This window comes from Ostrea edulis, chromosome 8 (assembly GCF_947568905.1).
Source record: "Ostrea edulis chromosome 8, xbOstEdul1.1, whole genome shotgun sequence".
Lineage (NCBI taxonomy): Eukaryota > Metazoa > Mollusca > Bivalvia > Ostreida > Ostreidae > Ostrea > Ostrea edulis.
The window spans coordinates 16,387,963-16,408,052 of NC_079171.1; the positions used below are offsets into that span (position 1 = coordinate 16,387,963).

The window sequence follows — 20,090 nt, forward strand, 5'->3', positions numbered from 1 at the left end:
GATTGGTTTTTATATAGCGCTTTTCCCCAGCGTATGCTGCTCAAAACGCTTTACAATGCATTATTACCCTGGCAGACCTTATATCAATCTAGAACTTTCTCAGCTTCCTGGGAAGCATACAGTGCAAGCTGCCATTACAGGCACTAGAACACTAACATTCTAACAATATCTTTCACTGTCTATAGCCAGGTACCCCTTGTACACTTGGGTGGAGCAAGGAAATTCATGTAAAGTGCCTTTCCCAAGGACACAACATCGGCCCTGCCGTGACCAGGACTCGAACCCACAACCTTTCGGTCGAGAGTCTGACAGCCTAACCACTAAGACACCTAGAAACTGAAAAAAATACCAAAATTTATCTTTGCTTTCATGAAAGTTTTTATTAAAGATATATATATATATGTACACTGTCATAGTTCTCTTGTAGATCCACATCAATGTGTAAGTGTACAAATCTTTGCAACAAAAACGCATCTTAACTCTCAAACACACAGACAACAAAAATGCATCTTAACTCTCAAACACACAGACAATAACATCCCTATCTTATAAACATGTTCATTTGCAACCATTAATTTCATGTATCACATTTTTTTTATCAACAAATTTTATTTAACATGATTAGACAGTACTAGAAATATGTATTTGCTTCTATATGACACACATCATCAATATTCTGCCATATACTTGATTACTATTTTAACATGAAGTGATACGACATTGAACAGTGAAAAGTTTTGTTATGTTTCACGATCTAAATTCTGCTACTTATCTCTTATAGAGGTAACCATTCCTCCCATTGTAAAATACACAGGTACTTCCAATTTTGCAGATCAAGTATATTTCGCTTTGACATGGTTCATACAGATTTCACCATCTAACCATTCTATGACAAACCAAAGCATTCACAACCGCCCAGCCTCAACTAAGAAATCTTTACAAGAAAAACAACAGGATTACAAAAAATATAAGATCATTCATTAAAAATACATTGATTGCATTGCAAATATAGCACACCATTTGGGCAAATCACAATGGATGGCACAGAAAATATATACATGTAGCACAGTGAACTTCCCTAACCTGGCCGTGTTAGGTAGGACAAAATAAAGTTTTATGAATAAAATATCCACCAGGATTTTACAAAATCATTCAAAGGTTGGTTTAAAACTGCATGTGTACAGATATATATTGCAAAAAACATTCAGATTACATAACATCCCAATTAGAAAGGTTGCACTGTGATTTCTGCAGACTTCTTTTCATTGTATAGAGATTTAGAATCTCAATCAATGACATATAGAACTATGTCAATATATTCTTCTTGATTTGTGCCATTTCATGGAAATCATTTCAATTGAACAAAGATGACAATACACACGCAATTCTACTTTCATTAATGACAAAGCACTGTCATAATGATTAATGCAATCAAAAGTTATCAGAAATGTTTTCCAATGCATATACACAGTATACTACACAGATAAACAGACCTCACAATTCACACATTGCCTTTATATTGAACCTTTAATTAATCATGAAAATTTCAATGCATAGAAATAGAATTCTTGTAAGCAATTAGTATTCATACACCTCACCAGTCAAGGTACTAATGTAATATACCTGACTAGTCAACATAATATATATGTACCTGACCAATCAATATAATATACCTGACCAGTCAACATAATATACATGTACCTGACCAGTCAAGATATAAAAGCAAATGTTGATGATATCATACAAATAAAGCCAAATACATCATTACTTTCATTTACATAGGTTGTCATGGTAACTAACAATCTCCGCTTCATATTCACACAGAGACACACTATCTAGAATTCTAAACACCCAATTTTTTCTAACAATTCAAAATCCAAACAGAAGGTAACAAAGTACAAGTTACACCATTACAAAAAGCAGGAACACTGACTATGCCCTACACAATATTTAATTTGGAACGTTTATCAAATCACAAATTGAGCACTCAGAAATTTAGATATGTACACTTATCAAGGCCTCATATGAATACAACTAAATCAACTGTAATACTGGCAAAATAATACAGGTTTAATGTTTCATAACAGCCATGCAACAAGTCTCGATGTAAGAAAAATCCAATTCTAAAGGTGTCGCCCCTCATGTTTAAACGTAAGTAATATTGGATTACTCATTGTTATTTGTAATACTGGCAATACTCATTGTGGAATAAACAACCTACACTCTAATGGAGAGAAAACAAATCACCTCAAGCTAGCACCAAGCTTCAATAAATCAATTCTTTTTTTAGATCAACTTTAAATTTACTGGTACAATGTAAAAAGCTTTTTTACTTCTTTCATAGAAAATGAAACTTATCTATAAAAAAAATAATAATAACAACAATCCTAATCATAAAATTTGTGGATTCAAATATATGTATATATTTCAAATTCAACATCTTCTTTTTCAAAATATAAGTATTTTGGAAAATCGTTACAAGATGAAATCACATATCGCGCAAACAATATTGTAACACAATCCGATAATAATCAACACCTAGAGAATGAATATTCATATCAAATTTTCAATGATGAAGTACACATGTATACACATATTCAGAATGATCTCATAGACACAGTGTGATCAGAATATACATTATCTCGACAAGCAAAACATCCTGTCAAGTTAGTATACAAAAACATTCACCAGACCAATCAATACAATAAACCTGCACATGTACGTTGCAAAAGAAAAATACATACAAACAACAAATACACACATGGCTTTAAAACCGACTCCAAAAAGGTGATCAAAATTCAAACCAAAACTTTTAGCATATATTTTATATTTATCATGTGTACACATCAATGGAATTCAATATGGAATTCTGAAAAATACCAACGAAAAGACAAAAGCAGAGAACATACTATGCGACACCACTGACTAGTGTTCAAATGCTGTTTTTTTCTTTGTGGGGTGAATCAAAACATTCACTTTAACTGAAGATATCTCTTCTGGTGTGGATCCAAGATTCTATTGCTTTACACTGCCATCACTGAGTCCCAGTCTCATTGCCTTTCTGTAGAATCCGGGTCCATTCCAGTGCCCACTGTAGACATAAAGCATTACATGCATCTCAATGTCGCCTGATGTACCAGAAAAGACGTGGATCACTGATATAACACTTGCAAGTTTTAGCAGTCCTTTGAAATTTTTGGTTAGTTATCTTACACCTTTTACTTGCTTGGTAATCAGATACATACTCAAGAGATATTCTATTTAGTACATGAATGAATGTAGTACATGTACTACGTGGAAACTTTAAAAAAAAATTGTTTATTTTATCCCTTCAAATTGTGTCGCTTTAGAAAATTTTACTCGACGCAAAATGTAAAATTCATCTTCAATGACCTTGTTAAAAGATGAAGTCTTTCCCCTAATTCAATAATCAGTACAGGGTTTACAGGGATCGACATCCATTATCAACACATCGCCGCAAGTGTACGTCCCTTGTCCGCTTTTTTGCGGTGAAAAGATTTGCTTCTTTACCTTGGTCTTTGTAATTTTCTAATATGACTTTGACATTTGGTTGTTTGGGTTTTTTTTTGCCATCAATAGCAATCAACTACAATCATGTCCCAGGGTTAGGTGACCCATAAACTTGTATGAAATCATTAATAATTGGCTATTTATAATTCACAGTTGTAACCTAGCTTTTACATTTGGTAGCATAAAAAAGGAAAACTGGGCTATTCATGGATTGTAGTTGACCCCGTAAATGGAGATACATGTAATCAAAATTACTGGTTCAAAGGTGTATTAGAATAAATATTTCAGACAACGAAGTTTTTCATTTGTACAAGTGAAAGTTTGAGTTTACTTGCCCAAAGGGCAAGTGAAATAAAAAGTTAATGTTTATCCCTGGTTTATGATTTAATTAGATAAAAAAAAAAATTTTTTTTTTTAGGTTTCTTCTGATATTTCCTGTTGCTCTATTTGTACACAATCAATCTCGAGTAATAATTCCTTCTAGCTATGAATGATTCTAATAACCAGACACAACAAGTAATTTTAGTCTCACCAGAAATCTCTGAACCTACACTAATTCTCAATCTGCATATCAATTCTTACGTGAGCAATGCATTCCAGTACATGAATGGGAGAACATCGTTTTTGAGGTGGTACATCGTCCAGCGCTCCTTGCCCTGGTCTATGGGGAACGTCTCCAGGGGGTTTCCATTGTAGTCAAATTCTGCTAGGATGCAGCGTCCGCGGGACGTGATCAGAGGACAAGACGTGTAGCCGTCATACTGAAAAATGAAGATGTGAAGTACAGGCATCATGTCAATGTACCAGTAATATCAATTCATGTGTGACAGACAGGCAGTAAACTATATCACAGAATAAATTCAAGTGTTGCAATACATCAAATGCATTTTCTAATTACTTTTTCAAGAATCATAAAATAACTTAAAAGCAACTAGCGCTCCCTTAATCTACTAACACTTTCGGAAACTTCAATTTAATTATTAACACCTTTCAAACATTCCAGAATTCCCACAATTTAGTAACACCATTCAAGCTTCCTAGCGTTCTCTTAAAACAAACTTAACTCTAAATTGGAATATCATTTTGTTGTAAAATTGTGCTATTACCATAGTTTATAACTTATCACTATAATCGTTATCAAACTTAAAATTAAGTGTAACATTTTTATCAAAATAAAGATTTCGGTTCTGTTGAATATATAGCATTTAATATATACATAAATTTTTGTACAGGAAGACAATAATGTAATTTTGCTTCATTCAGAGCCTCTGGATAGGTTTTCTAACACAAATATTAATGACAAAAGTTTATAAACCTTTCTGCCTTTGAAATAGTAAATCACAATTTTACAAGTGAACAATAATTCTTGACACCAAAATGACATTTATTATTGCTTAACCTACCAGGGATTTTTTTAAACCCTTGATTTCAAAGGACATTCACATTGGGAAAAACAGCAATATTTGGTTGAAATTGGGAGAACACTTATTTTTTCACGTAATTTAAAGCTAGACTGATTGATTTGTCTACTGACTTACGTTAACCTCAGTTTCCTTTTTTTTTTTTTGGTGATTAAGAAAGAAGGAAATGTTCAAGCCAAGGCCCAGACATTATCCGAGTTAGATTTTACAAAAAGGAATCAAGGTAAAACCCCTTAAATTTGTTTCCATTGAAAATTTTGTCACTGTCATGATGGTGCTTAATATTAGATTCTGTTTCTTGATTTTCAACCTGGTCACTTGTCAGCAGATATGGATTCCTCACTTGAAGTTCTCTCTTTAGTTTTAAAATATTAAATACAGGCTTCTTGTTTTTACTATTTTTTAACTAACTTCAGGGTGATAGCACTTTTAATTATGTGACATGTTTTCACACTGACAAACCTATAGAATAATGATCCCGAGCTTAAATGTAATAAAGCTATGAAATTAGGAATGATGAGGTCTTGACAAAAAACAAACAAAATTTGATTTGCCATCCTTTGGGAATAATTATGTGTTATTTTGGGAAAACACCTGTTTTTCAGTTTTGTGAATGGGTTAAAATTTCAGAGCTCTATAGACCCTTAAAAAAATTCAAACATCTCAGTGCTCTTTAAATCTACTCAAACATCCCAGTCACCAGGTTCTCTCAATCTACTGACATTTCTTGTTAATTTTAAATCTACTATGCATATGAAGATGTATAGGGTATTTCATTGAAACCCTCCAAGATATTCTACATCTAAAATAAAGTGCACCGCTAGGATACACGACATGTCCGTCTGCAGCTGTACACGATACGTCCTATTCAGATCTCTGTTTGCAAGCTTGAAGTCACAATTCCAAAATGAGGCCACAGTGACCTACTTTTCGGTTGTGAAACACCTTCCTAATGATATGCATTAACTGATGAAGTTTGATATTCCTTGGCCTCACAGTATGAAAGATATGACCCGGACATTATAAAGGTAATACCGCCCGTCTGTTGTGTATGACCTGGGCTTAATAAAGGTAACAGGCAGGAGGGCCTCTCCATAATTACACCTGTCTATTGCATATAACCCGGATATTATAAAGGTAACAGGCAGGAGGGCCTCTCCATAATACTGCCTGTCTATTGTGTATGACCCGGATATTATAAAGGTAACAAACAGCAGAGCGTCTCCATAACACCACCTGTCTATTGTGTATGATACAGAAATTTGAGGCTATGGTAAGATTTTTATTGCAACTTGTTAACTCTGTTATTCTATGGTAAAGATGTCTAGCAGATTACCTTCTTAAGCATAGGTTTACCGTCCATCAGAGCGCACAGATTCTTCTGCACCACACCACCCTGGGTAGCTGAATAAATAGGTCATCAAATGTAAATGTGTACCGCTAGGTTAAAATAGGTCATCAAATGTAAATGTGTAGTGAAAAGTTGCTGAATAAATAGGTCATCAAATGTAAATGTGTAGTGAAAAGTTGCTGAATAAATAGGTCATCAAATGTAAATGTGTAGTGAAAAGTTGCTGAATAAATAGGTCATCAAATGTAAATGTGTAGTCATAAGTTGCTGAATAAATAGGTCATCAAATGTAAATGTGTAGTCATAAGTTGCTGAATAAATAGGTCATCAAATGTAAATGTGTAGTCATAAGTTGCTGAATAAATAGGTCATCAAATGTAAATGTGTAGTCATAAGTTGCTGAATAAATAGGTCATCAAATGTAAATGTGTAGTGAAAAGCTGAATAAATAGGTCATCAAATGTAAATGTGTAGTGAAAAATTGCTGAATAAATAGGTCATAAAATGTAAATGTGTAGTCATAAGTCACTGAATAAATAGGTCATCAAATGTAAATGTGTAGTCATAAGTTGTTGAATAAATAGGTCATAAAATGTAAATGTGTAGTGAAAAGTTGCTGAATAAATAGGTCATAAAATGAAAATGTGTAGTCATAAGTTGCTGAATAAATAGGTCATAAAATGTAAATGTGTAGTCATAAGTCACTGAATAAATAGGTCATCAAATGTAAATGTATAGTCATAAGTTGCTGAATAAATAGGTCATAAAATGTAAATGTGTAGTGAAAAGTTGCTGAATAAATAGGTCATACAATATATATATGTAAAACTTGATAAGCTGATACATACAGACTAATGTCAATATTTTATGTGCACACTTGGTTTGAGACACAGACTCCTTACATTGCATTTTTTTTTCAACATGTGCTTAATATAATAAGTAACATTCATATTTCGAAATGAAACTTTTGCACTATCAATATGCACTCTGACATTAATTAAGATAACCCCTCATCAAAACCATTGTAAAGCGTGGTTCCACTCTCCTTGAAGTTTGACTTAATAACTCAAAACACCAAATGGATAATATTGGGTCACATCCTTTCCATGTGTGATGCCATAACAGACATTGGGATAAGTGAGCAGAATGAAACCAGTATATACCACTTACATCTTTGATTGCAAGGGATAATATACATGTCTGTTTGTAAATGAATGTTGTTCTTTTATAAACACCTACTGACAGCTGCGGCCGTTTTAGACGTGAATGTTGTTCTTTTATAAACACCTACCGACTGCTGCGGCTGTTTTAGATGTGAATGTTGTTCTTTTATAAACACCTACCGACTGCTGCGGCTGTTTTAGACGTGAATGTTGTTCTTTTATAAACATCTACCGACTGCTGCGGCTGTTTTAGACGTGAATGTTGTTCTTTTATAAACACCTACTGACAGCTGCGGCCGTTTTAGACGTGAATGTTGTTCTTTTATAAACACCTACCGACTGCTGCGGCTGTTTTAGATGTGGGAGCACTGTTGCAGTCTCCAATGCTGAATATGTTGGGGTACCTCGTGCTCTGGAGCGTTTCATTGTTCACCTCAAGGAACCCCGCCTCATTGACTAGCTTCTTACACTGCCTGAGTTCATCAGGTGCACTCATTGGAGGGGTTAAATGTAACATACTGTACTGTAATGGAGAAAAATTGTATCAACTGCTGCAGTTTATCACATGTTTACTCCTTTATCCAGTGGATATCACTCATTACATAAAATCTAATTATTACACTGTTTTCCAACACTGTGATGTCACAAACAATTAAACGTCAATTTTGGGTGTGTTCATGGTTAACATGTGATGGAAAAGAATCTCCCAAGGTTTGTGGTTTGATATGATATATATCCAACTTGCGTGTTTTCTATTCCCTTGCCAAGGCTCGGGTATTGAAAACACACAACTCATTGAATATAAATCAAATCAAACCACAAACCATGGGAGATCGTATATTTACCAAATGTTCTAGCACCAAACCCCCTCCACATACAATTTTTTCTCTGACCATTTTGTTAAAAAATACATATACATTATACAGGTAACTCTCGAATTATCGCCACTCAATTTATCGCCATTTTCGTTATAACGCCGCATTTTTCTAGGAACATTTTTCCTGTTACTTAAAGCTCTCGTTAAAACGCCAAATTCGCTATCGCCATTTGCCACAGTATTTTCATTACAAAAGTCTATTTCACCGTGTTAATTATTTCGATAAACCGCCATAGGTGCACGTGGTCAGTGAAGCAGTAAATTGGTCATTATCGATCTCCGGCGTACACCTGGACAGAAGAATCCCAGTAATTACTGTATTGAATAAACAAGAAAATTACTGGAGATGAACTGTAGTCAAGTTGTTTATACATCATAGAAACACATTTCAATTTAGCTATGGTTTCGCCACGAAAGAGGGTCCTGTTAAATTCCGATGAAAAAAAGCAAATCATTACGTACCAAGAACATCATCCTAAATGTACCCATCAGGATATTGCAAATCATTGTTTATGTGGTTTATGCAAGTAATGACAAAAGATAACTCTTACATATAAAAGAACGGTAACTCTATTTCTTCAAGACGGCGGTAATTCAATTCATCGCCAAATTCGTTATAATGCCATAATTTCATAAGAACAAAAGGTGGCGGTTTATCGAGAGTTGACTGTATGTACAAACTTCGATAACACTCAATGTTTTCGTGGATTCATTCAACAAAAAAATCCATGAAAACTGGTGCTCAACGAATAACGATGAAAACACAGTATACAACACAAATTTTGTAAGTTTGGTGTTTTCAATCCATTATGATTTCTAATGAAGACTCCCGTCGGGATCTGGGTTAGAATAGGTCCTCAGTAGCCCTTGCTTGTCGTAAGAGGTGACTAAATGGATTGGTCCTTCGGACGAGACTGCAAAATCTGAGGTCCTGTGTCACAGTAGGTGTGGCACAATAAAAATTCCTTCCTGCTCAATGGCCATAAGTGGCGAGCATAAATTTTGCAGCCCTTCACCGGCAGTGGTGACATCTCCATATGAGTGAAATATTCTCGAGAGGGACGTTAAACAATATTCAATCAATCTAATAAAGTTCCGACATAAATAAATGTTTCGGAAATACTACAGTGCAAACATTGCCGATTAAATGTTCAAATTGTTCCCATTACTCTGATTAGTATTTTAAAGTATTTCATATTTATACTTTGTTCAATAAAATATTTGTGTGAATAAATAGATTTTACACATTATTAAGTTAACTGAAACACAATTTACCCGCGTTTACATGGTGACTTACTGTGAATGTCTCTTTCTCTCCAGTGTCCAGATTTTCAAACACTGCCTCCTTTTTGTCAGATTTAACCTCTATCAGGTTCCTCTTGTAGTTTACTTTAATGTTTCTGAAAGGGAAAACAGTTGCTAAGTAGTGCAACTATCACGCCCCTAAATCTGACTGAATTTCATTGACATATACATGTGTAGGTATAAGTTTAACTGAATTTCATTGACATATAGGTATAAATCTGACTGAATTTCATTGATATATAGATATAAATCTAACTATTTCCATGACACATAAATTTAACTGAATTTCATTGACATATGAATTTAACTAAATTTCATTGATAAATTGATATATTAAATTTAACTGAATTTCATTGATATATAGATCTGACAAATTTCATTGATATATAGATATAAATTTAACTGAATTTCATTGATATATAGATATTTCAGCAACATTCATTTCCTAGAGATCTCCTAATAGGAACAAAAGGTTACACACATACTTGGCATTGTACAAATGACTATTTTACTTACAGAGTTGAAGTCATGTTCATAAACACACGAAGTCCAGAACAGTGTACTAGATAATTTTGTAACAAGAAGGAAATGTAATGGACCAGACTGGGATTAAATCCCATGCCCCTTGCATCTCTAGTCAGGTGCTCTACCAACTGAGCTATCTGACACCAATAATCAAACACATCTGACGGCTTTATTCCTCTTCCCTATCATCAGCCTTTACATCTCAAAGATCTTTATCCTCCAACAGGTAGTGATTTTTCTACATTTTTTACAAGGGTCCTGTGGCTTTCGAATTGGGAAAAATTGTCGACATTTCAGTCAAATTGGGAAAAATCAAGTTTATCGTAAATAAGTTTTAAAATCATATCAAACATTAGATTATCTTTATTTTACACACCTAAATTTCTTTAACCTTCTAAAATTTTCAAATATTCTATCCAAATCATCATTCCCATAACTCTTTGTTAAGTCTTACTTATATAATTCACATAGAATTATTTTCAAATACGTTTTCCATTCATAATTTTATCATTGGGAGAAATGCAAGCTGAATTGGGAAAAAAATTGCAATTTTTAGGAGTGGAAAGGGACGAAATTCGGACCCAAAATGGGCCTTAAAAAATCACTGGACAGGTATTTACATCTGTCAGTTCCAGGGGCTAGTCAATAGTACCATCCCCTGACAGGTATTTATATCTGTCAGTTCCAGGGGCTAGTCAATAGTACCATCCCCTGACAGGTATTTACACATCTGTCAGTTCAATAGCACCAAACATACCAGGAAGGGAGAAAATGCAACTTATCAGACCAGGATTCCAACCTGGGCTTCCTGACTCTGAATCTGTAGTTAAGTGTTCCATCAACTGAATCATCTGACACCCACAGAATCATTGTGACCATTGTGTTTCCACATTTAGTAGATGTACCAACCTTTTATCTACAATCTTCATCAGTCTGGCAGCATACTTTTTGACGCCAAAGATGACCCCCAGGGCTGTGTTGTATACCACATTCACTTTATCTCTCACTCCAGTCTATAATAGGAACACACCGAGAATTATTACCTCATCTAATGAGTTTATCTGGAGAATTAGTAGCATTGTTTTGAATAACATGCATTTCAATAAAATTGTTTTATTGAAGGCTTTTGTGTTTCACATTATTATGCAACTGTACATGGAATTATTTTCTAATTTTGGTGGCAAGGAAAAATTTGCTAGTTTTGACCAATTTGATATAGTTGTCATACTACATGTATAATCAGTGAAGTCATGTCTGAGAGCTAGCTTTACTGCTGTAAATAATAAGAGGTAGCTCTACTGGTGCATTATAAACAAGAGGTACTGTGAGCAATGCTCACTAAGAATACCCCCCACTTACCCCAATATCCCAAAGGGTGTTGTTAATAGGTATAAATGACCTCTTTCCTGAGTGTAAAAATATGTTATGCCTTTGTAGAAGAAAATGGAAGATATAGTCCGAACACAAATTCATGGTATAAACCTATAATTTTGACCTTGAGATCAAAGGTCAAGGTCATAAAGAGGTCATGAATGTACATGACACATAGTCTCATGGTGATACACCCATGTCTTATGGTATGACTATGTCAAAACCCTATAATCAATTTTGACCTTGTGGTCAAAGTTCAAAGTCATATTGAGGTCATGATAGTACCCGACATATTGTCTCATGGTGATACACCCATGTGTCAAATATGGTATGCCTATGTCAAAGAACAAAGAAGTCATGGCACTGACACGGATCTATTGTAAAAAACTTTAATTTTGACCTTGAGATCAAAGGTCAAGGTCATAAAGAGGTCATGAATGTACATGACACATAGTCTCATGGTGATACACCCATGTCTTATGGTATGACTATGTCAAAACCCTATAATCAATTTTGACCTTGTGGTCAAAGTTCAAGGTCATATAGAGGTCATGAATCTACTTGACACATCGTCTTGTGGTGATCCACCTGTGTGCCAAATATGGTATGCCTATGTCAAAGAACAAAGAAGTTATGGCCCAGACATGAATCTGCAGATGGACGGACGGATGGACAGACGGACAGACAGAGTGATTCCTATATACCCCCCTGAACTTCGGTCGGGGGGTATAATAATGAGCGGTAGCTCTACTGGTGCAATGTAAACATACACTATCTTTATTAATACAAAATGAAGTTTAACCAATATATCAGTTAATTCAATCACAGAGAAAACATTAGCAATCATATTGGATTTAAAATTATTTTCTAGACTACAGAGGAATGAAAACTTGCAGGTAATTTAAAATGCCTGACCTGTCTGAACTGTTCCTCTGCCAGATACATGATTTTCTGGGGTGCCCCAGCACATTTGATGGGAGTGTTGGGGAAAGTAAAAATAGCATTCCCACTTGTCGTGTTTTTAATGGCTGGGTATGTTTTTGGTACTGTCCAGGGGGCGTAGTTTGATACAACCTGAGGGTCGTTCTTCAGGGCTTCAAGAGCTCCCGGTATCTGGAATTACAGAGTAAAATGGAATTGAGGGTTTTAAAGTTGCAAGAGTTATTTCCCTCGGTTGGCCAATTTGTGGAATAAAGTACAAGATTTACATCCAAACATGACTTTGCTATTAAAAATTTTAAAATATATATATATATTATATCAGACAAAAGGTGATCTGGATCAGAAAAATTCACTTAAGGTGAGCTTAAAACTATATGTTGCCCCAAACTCTCTGATAACGGGGGCATAAAAAAGATGTTTGAATATCAATTTTACAAATTATCATTCTGATAAGATCTTGTTTATCAATTCCTATGTACAACTATGAACCCATTTTGTGCCCTGTCATTGCACTGGGGCTCATAGTTTGAAAAATCTTCAATGTACAATGTATGAGGATGCTTTCATAAAAATATGAAGCAATCACTTACCAGGTTAAAGTTCAACTGCATTCCCATACTCACAACCATATAGTCATACTTAATCTGAAATAAATCAATGGTTGAGAGTTAAGTCGGAATTCATCAGAAGAATATTTTTAACATGTTGTGTATTAATTTTGGAAATAAAAATTGTTTTCACAAGAAGTATGATTAAAATATTTTTTAGCATTTTTGATTACAAAACTTCAAATTCACACGAGTCTATGCCGGATAGACTTCAATATCTCATAGACATAGGCATGATGGATGAAACAAGAGCCCCACGGGCCACATTGTACACCTGAGTCTCCTTGGCCCATATCTAAAGATTTTCCCCACATATTCACATGTAAAACTTTGATCCCTATTGTGACTCCAATCTACCCCCTGGAGGCATGATTTTTACAAATATGAATCTGCACTATGTCAGGAAGCTTTCACGTAAATGTAAACTTTTCTGGCCCAGTGATTCTTGAGAAGAAGATTCTTAAATGACCCAACCATATTCAAGCATTTTTGTGATGATCTCCCCTTTGAAGGGGGGCATAGCCCTTCATTTGAACAAACTTGAAAGCTCTTCACTCAAGGATGTTTTTTGCCAAATTTGGTTGAAATTGGCATAGTGGTTCTAGAGAAGTCGAAAATGTGAAGTTTACAGACAGAAGGACAGACGATGGACAGCAGGTGATCAGAAAAGCTCACTTGAGCTTTCAGCTCAGGTGAGTTAAAAAGAGAATGAAATTACTTTCTGTCCATCACTGGTAGTAACGGTGTTGTCATCTGGGTCAAAGTTCAAGACCTTTGCCTTTATCCAATCACATTCTTTAGGAAGTACATCCTTTGTGGACCTCACTGTCTCTTCAAATTTCCTGACTCCACCTCCTACCAGAGTCCACAAGGGCTGATAGTAATGAACCTGTAAGTAAAACACGAATCATACACTGGTAAACAAGCATGAATCATACACTGGTAAACAAGCATGAATCATACACTCAGTCTGATAAACAAGCATGTATCATACACTCAGTCTGGTAAACAAGCATGAATCATACACTGGTAAACAAGCATGAATCATACACTCAGTCTGGTAAACAAGCATGAATCATACACTGGTAAACAAGCATGAATCATACACTCAGTCTGGTAAACAAGCATGAATCATACACTCAGTCTGGTAAACAAGCATGAATCATACACTGGTAAACAAGCATGAATCATACACTCAGTCTGGTAAACAAGCATGAATCATACACTCAGTCTGGTAAACAAGCATGTATCATACACTCAGTCTGGTAAACAAGCATGTATCATACACTGGTAAACAAGCATGAATCATACAATGGTAAACAAGCATGAATCATACACTCAGTCTGGTAAACAAGCATGAATCATTCACTCAGTCTGGTAAACAAGCATGAATCATTCACTCAGTCTGGTAAACAAGCATGAATCATACACTCAGTCTGGTAAACAAGCACGAATCATTCACTCAGTCTGGTAAACAAGCATGAATCATTCACTCAGTCTGGTAAACAAGCATGAATCATTCACTCAGTCTGGTAAACAAGCATGAATCATACAATGGTAAACAAGCATGAATCATACACTCAGTGCTCCCACTGGACCAGAATTCCCTTTCGCCACTTTTTCGGGGAGCGGCGCGGCACAAATAATCACATGCTTTACAATTATTTCCATCATATTATATATTATTTTATTCATTACACTTATTTTAGCATTTTGAATCAGTTACATTACTTAATCATATCCAGCTACCATACCTAAACACTTCTTTCTGAAATAATAAGAAGTTGATTTGTTTGATAAATTCTATTATGGAAATCAAAATTCGGATAATAAATCATAAAAATATAAACTTCATGATGCTACACCCCTCAGTGAAAACATTGTGTACATTGCCCGAAATGCAGATGTCACAAAACATCAAACCCAATTTAAAGTCGTATCTCAACCATTCCCTATTAAATTTCCGTTTTTGTATGGAAGATTTTGCAATTTGGACAGAATCAGATGTTTGAGCAGGTGGGGTTGACTGTAAAGCCAAACATAGTTATTTTTTAATTTTAGACTGACTAGGGTCAGAAGCTACAAGTTTAGTGTCAAAATAGAATGGGGTGCATAGTCTTAGGAGATTAGCATTTTTATAGTGTTGCGCACCGAACTTCAAAGAAAATTATTTATTAAAATTGCTATGTCCATATCAATAGTGACCGACCGCATAATTGTTTATGAAATATTCGAACTAAAATCAAACACATCAAAATCTTGTAATCAACGAGTTTGGCCGCAAAAACAAACAATTGATGTATTCATATATACATTATACACAATAATACGGCCAATTTAATTACCGGTTCGTTCTCTGGTTAAGAATTGACATTAATGTGGAGATGATAACACGATAATGAATAAGACTTTAAATGTTAAACAATTGACGACAGCAGGGTGAACAGCTGTCCGATGTACTTTATTACATAATCACCGACTTTTTTGCAGCCATAAATTACCTGAGGCTGTGACCAGCTCTGTATGCACTGGAGCGAAGCAAGATTTCCGGTCGCACGCGTTGACTGAATAAACAGATTTTGACTGCATAAACAAACAGGCGATAATGTGTCACTGACAAAGGATTTAAAATACAATTTATTGCAAAAAGGGATTTTCGCCACTTTCAATTTTTTTTCGCCATTTTTGAAAATAATTCGCCATTGGCGAAAATGGCGAAGCCCAGCTCGAGCACTGCATACACTCAGTCTGGTAAACAAGCATGAATCATACACTCAGTCTGGTAAACAAGCATGAATCATACACTCAGTCTGGTAAACAAGCATGAATCATACACTGTTGTAGGAGAGAGAGATGTAAAATTGAAAGAAAAATACATTTAGAGGGATTTCTCCAATTGACTTGGGTAAAGTCACTACAGATTTTGTTGTAAATGTCATGGGATAAAGTTTATTCATTATTATAATTGATATTTGTATTTCTGACAAATTGACTTTCATTCTTTCATATAATATTCATTCATTCATCGTGTGAGAGTTAATTCCCTTTGATTGTGGTTACTATTATTGGAAGGTGAGTGAGTGTGTAACTTTTAATATCATGCATCAGATTTTACTCAAGAGACAGACATGAATATAACATGTTGCTTTACAGCATTAAATTCATTCAGTACAAACTAAAATCTTCTGGATTTTTCTAAGCTGTCTCACATGATTATCGTGCGTGCGTATATGCGTGTACTATAATTCAAATAAACAGATACAGGGCTCGAAATTAACATATGTCCGTCAGTCTGTGACTGGCTAAAAGTCTGGCGGACTGACTGACATTTGTTTTAGTGCAGTCTGATGGGACTGGTTAAATTTCTAAACCATCATTTTGGAAAATATACTTAATATGAAATTTCATACACATTTGGCATGCTTCGATCTGTTTAATCAATCGGACGAATCTGATTCGTAAATATAAATCCCACATTTAAGTGTTACAATATTGTCTAAGGCATAATGAGTTAAATTTCATTTTAATGATATCAACAAAATACATTTGATTATTTCTGGAAAACTCTGTTGGACTGGTAATTTTTTCTGCGGACTGGTTAAAGTTATACCCCATCAGTCCGGCTGGACTGGTGACATAAAAAGTTAGCTTCAAGCCCTGAGATATATAACTTCATCCATTATTTTTGGAGTCTTCCTGAAATCGAGGGAAATCATTAGTTATATACAGTCATATTTATCCCTCAACAAAGTCACCCACCTTGGGACCAATTGTCGAGGGATAGATAGGTGGTATATATAATAATTTTCCGAGTTCGGGAAGACTCCAAATGCAATGGATGAAGCTAGCTATCTGTTTATTTCACACTGATAAATATGCTAGGGACTCTCAGAAGGAAGACTGAATTTAGAACAGTGCTTGTCCTGTGAATATCCTCTGATAGTCAGTCAGTGTTCTAGAAATGTGGGCCGAAATGATTCACCAATTGAAAATATTTATACTATTCAATATAAATGCTCGATTCAGTGCCTCTCAAGAGTCAATACGTTATTATAAACCGGTTCACTAAAATACATCAGGATTGACCTGTATTTATTATTCTTACCTGCATTAGGGACAAAATGACATTGAATAACGTTCAGACTATTGTTTGCCTCGAGTCTGATGAAAATAATAATGTACTTTATCAGTTTAAAGGGACTGGTTCACGATTTTTGAACAAAATATTTTTTATTTTTTATGTGAAACATTATGAATATAACTCATTTAATGTTGACAGCCAACATTTTGACCTTCTGAATGCAAAAATAAAAGCAATATTTTAGCCATAAATCTGTGTTATGTAAACAAAGACTCGAGTCTTTTCATGTATACAAACACACCAATGAAATGTTAGTTTTGTAATATAAAGCATCTAAATTTTGCAGTCACAAATTTTAACTTTTAGATGACACATTTTACCTGAAGAATGCTTGAAATGTAAAAGATATAATAAACTTAGATCGATAACCATTTCTTTTGAAAATTTCGTAAACAAAAACATACCGCAATCTTTGTTTACAAAACAAAAAATGAACTCTCTAAAATGAGCTTCTGTGATAATGTATAACCTTAATTTTTGTGTGAAATCTTTTAAACACATTAGACAGTAGATTCTGATCATCAAAAGTGAAAAATAAAATTTTGGGGGAAATCGTGAATCAGTCCCTTTAAACTACAGAGCGAACAGGCATATGTTACCATTTGGCAGTTTGAAAACACTTTACTTTTATAATTATGAGTAATTAAATTTTTCCTCAATGTTATTATTGATTCTTCTGTAAAATGTATTGTACGTATTAAAGTATTTAACTGTGGCATAAGTATTGCAATATCTATCATATTGTGAATGCATGGGCATATATCATTGCAGCCCTACTAGAAGTTTGTAATCATTACTACAATTTTTTCAAGGTATCTATCTCATTACACCAAAATTTTATGTAATGGCTCATTAAAACACTCCTTAAGAAGTTTTAAGTGTTTTGAGCTACACTTCCCCTATAGCAAGATATTCTCGCTAAAACGCAATTATCCCTCTTTAGCGAGAAATAAACATTACCATAAACAGGTGTTTTGGCGTCTTAATTGAAAATAATGGCAAATCCTGTGCAACGCTGAATAAGTGCGACACCCACTCAACATGATGCGAATTGTTTATATGAAATTGACAACATAGTCATGAAATTGCATATCAAAGTTGCTGCGTAAGAGGGAAGCAGTCTGAAATCCAATACACATCGTGAGTGTTTTTGTTTTGATTCATATATTTGCAGAAGTATCAGACATTTTAGCACTTTTTCTTCTTTTCATGTGAATCACGAAAAGATGTACTCCGCGGGTGTTTTTCTCGGTTGTACGGGATATAGTTATTCTCGCTAGAGAGGGATAATCGCGTTTTAGTGAGAATATCTCGCTATAGGGGAAGTGTTCCCAACCTGCTTAACTGCATACAAATTATCTATAAACAAAATATTAGGAATTCGAAACTAGGTCTTTGGACTTGGTGCTGTAAATAACTACATTTCAAGCTAGCAATCTCTCAGAGGCTCCACAAAGTGAAGCTTGCGTAGAGCGCCCTCTGGTGAGAGATCGTTCAAACTAGATGTCTAGAATCTACCAGCTTCTGCGAATTCCCGAGGCTCTGCCCCCCTCCCCCGGCTTCACCATGAACTAGTTAAGGGTCTTAAGGTGGCTCCAAATTCCCTGACTCTTAGAAACTTAGCTTTAGGGAGCCCACATCAAATCCCTCTTAGCTTACTTATAATCAATAATGCCCCCGTCAAATATACGTACATGTAGATGAACCAGCAATCAATAGTCAATACAGGTAAATATTTAGATAAACTAAGTTTCAGTTTCAACAGAATTACATTTGCATGATAAATCTTAATCATAATCACCGGCTGTTACATGCAGCCGCGTGAAGGTCCTGGATCTACTTTCATTTCTTCATTAATTACTTATTGATTGCTTTCTTCAAGTTGCACGTCATGCTCAAACATAAATAAAATTACCTCAGAGGGTTCAATTACAGCCACTTGTCCTTTCCCAAGACGACGACAGAAGCGTGATGCGGTGCTACAGCCTCCTGCCCCACCTCCCACCACAACGAGTTTGTACGACTTTTGATCCGCCCTTCGGGAAGTCGAAAACGTGCGGCTTGAGTATGAAATGCACGCCCCTCTTCCATGATGCACGAGAATTCTTACCGACTGCATTCTCTTTCGTCAAAATTATCTACCTGCACTTAATGTCAACTACTGTATTGGGCTGTAAACTAGAAAGTAGGGCCAATGTCGCAGAAACGCATTAGTCGTTGCAACACAGCTGCGACCTTCACCTTTCCTATGTCTCATGAAGATTACGTAAGTAAGACTGATTTTGATTGGTCAGCACTTGTCCCCGTTAAATATTTGCGTCGTCGAGCTACACGTTTCAAGATCATTGTTTGTCTTCGTGTTTAATTATGCGTGTACGGGAATAACCGTATAATGTCAGGTAAATAAAAATAGTTCCCAGAGAACCGCTTTTACGCATGTCGCACCGCGTTCATCACGTTCCAAAAACAAAGTTCATCACGTTTCAAGTGGAAAGAACAAAAGAAACAACAAAAAAAAAACAAAACAAAAAACAAAAAAAAAAAAAAAAAAAAAAAACAAAAACAAAAAAAAAACAACAACACCCCCTGCCCTGAAAAAAAGGGAAGAAAATATAGCCACTGCATCCGCAGATTGATTACGTTTTCTCAGAGGATACACTATGTCACGTCATTTTTTTTGCGGGGAGGGGTGGGAGGGGGGTCCATCTCCAACGGGAAGTGCATAAAAGTAGGTAGGCCTAAAACGTGTTTATTTACCATATGCATATTCGGGAAAGGGCTTTCGAACACCCCATCCCCACCCACGCCAGATGTATCAACGCTTGCACCACCACTACTGATCGACTTCTAAATCC

General features: G+C 35.2%; 1 protein-coding gene across 1 annotated transcript; it reads right to left on the reverse strand.

The window, feature by feature from the left end:
* Window positions 1–360: 360 nt before the first annotated feature.
* LOC125661551 (sulfide:quinone oxidoreductase, mitochondrial-like) lies at window positions 361–19,730 on the reverse strand. Its single transcript, XM_048893596.2, has 10 exons — window positions 19,151–19,730; window positions 13,813–13,983; window positions 13,077–13,130; window positions 12,460–12,657; window positions 11,083–11,186; window positions 9,641–9,743; window positions 7,803–7,989; window positions 6,289–6,356; window positions 4,114–4,292; window positions 361–3,091 (listed from the first exon to the last, which is right to left on the reverse strand). Exons 1-10 carry the CDS (start codon window positions 19,352–19,354, stop codon window positions 3,016–3,018), a joined length of 1,344 nt encoding a protein of 447 aa, XP_048749553.1. The 5' UTR covers window positions 19,355–19,730; the 3' UTR covers window positions 361–3,015.
* Window positions 19,731–20,090: the final 360 nt, after the last annotated feature.

What these genes read in the sequence shown, in the direction of transcription:
- LOC125661551 (XM_048893596.2), bottom strand. Translation starts at nt 19,354, where the DNA reads ATGCAGTCGGTAAGAATTCTCGTGCATCATGGAAGAGGGGCGTGCATT. An exon ending in TGCAGTTGAACTTTAACCTG is followed by an intron (nt 12,658 to 13,076) that starts GTAAGTGATTGC and finishes CTGTAATTCCAG; the next exon opens with ATACCGGGAGCTCTTGAAGC. An exon ending in TAAAACAGCCGCAGCAGTCG is followed by an intron (nt 6,357 to 7,802) that starts GTAGGTGTTTAT and finishes CTATTTATTCAG; the next exon opens with CTACCCAGGGTGGTGTGGTG.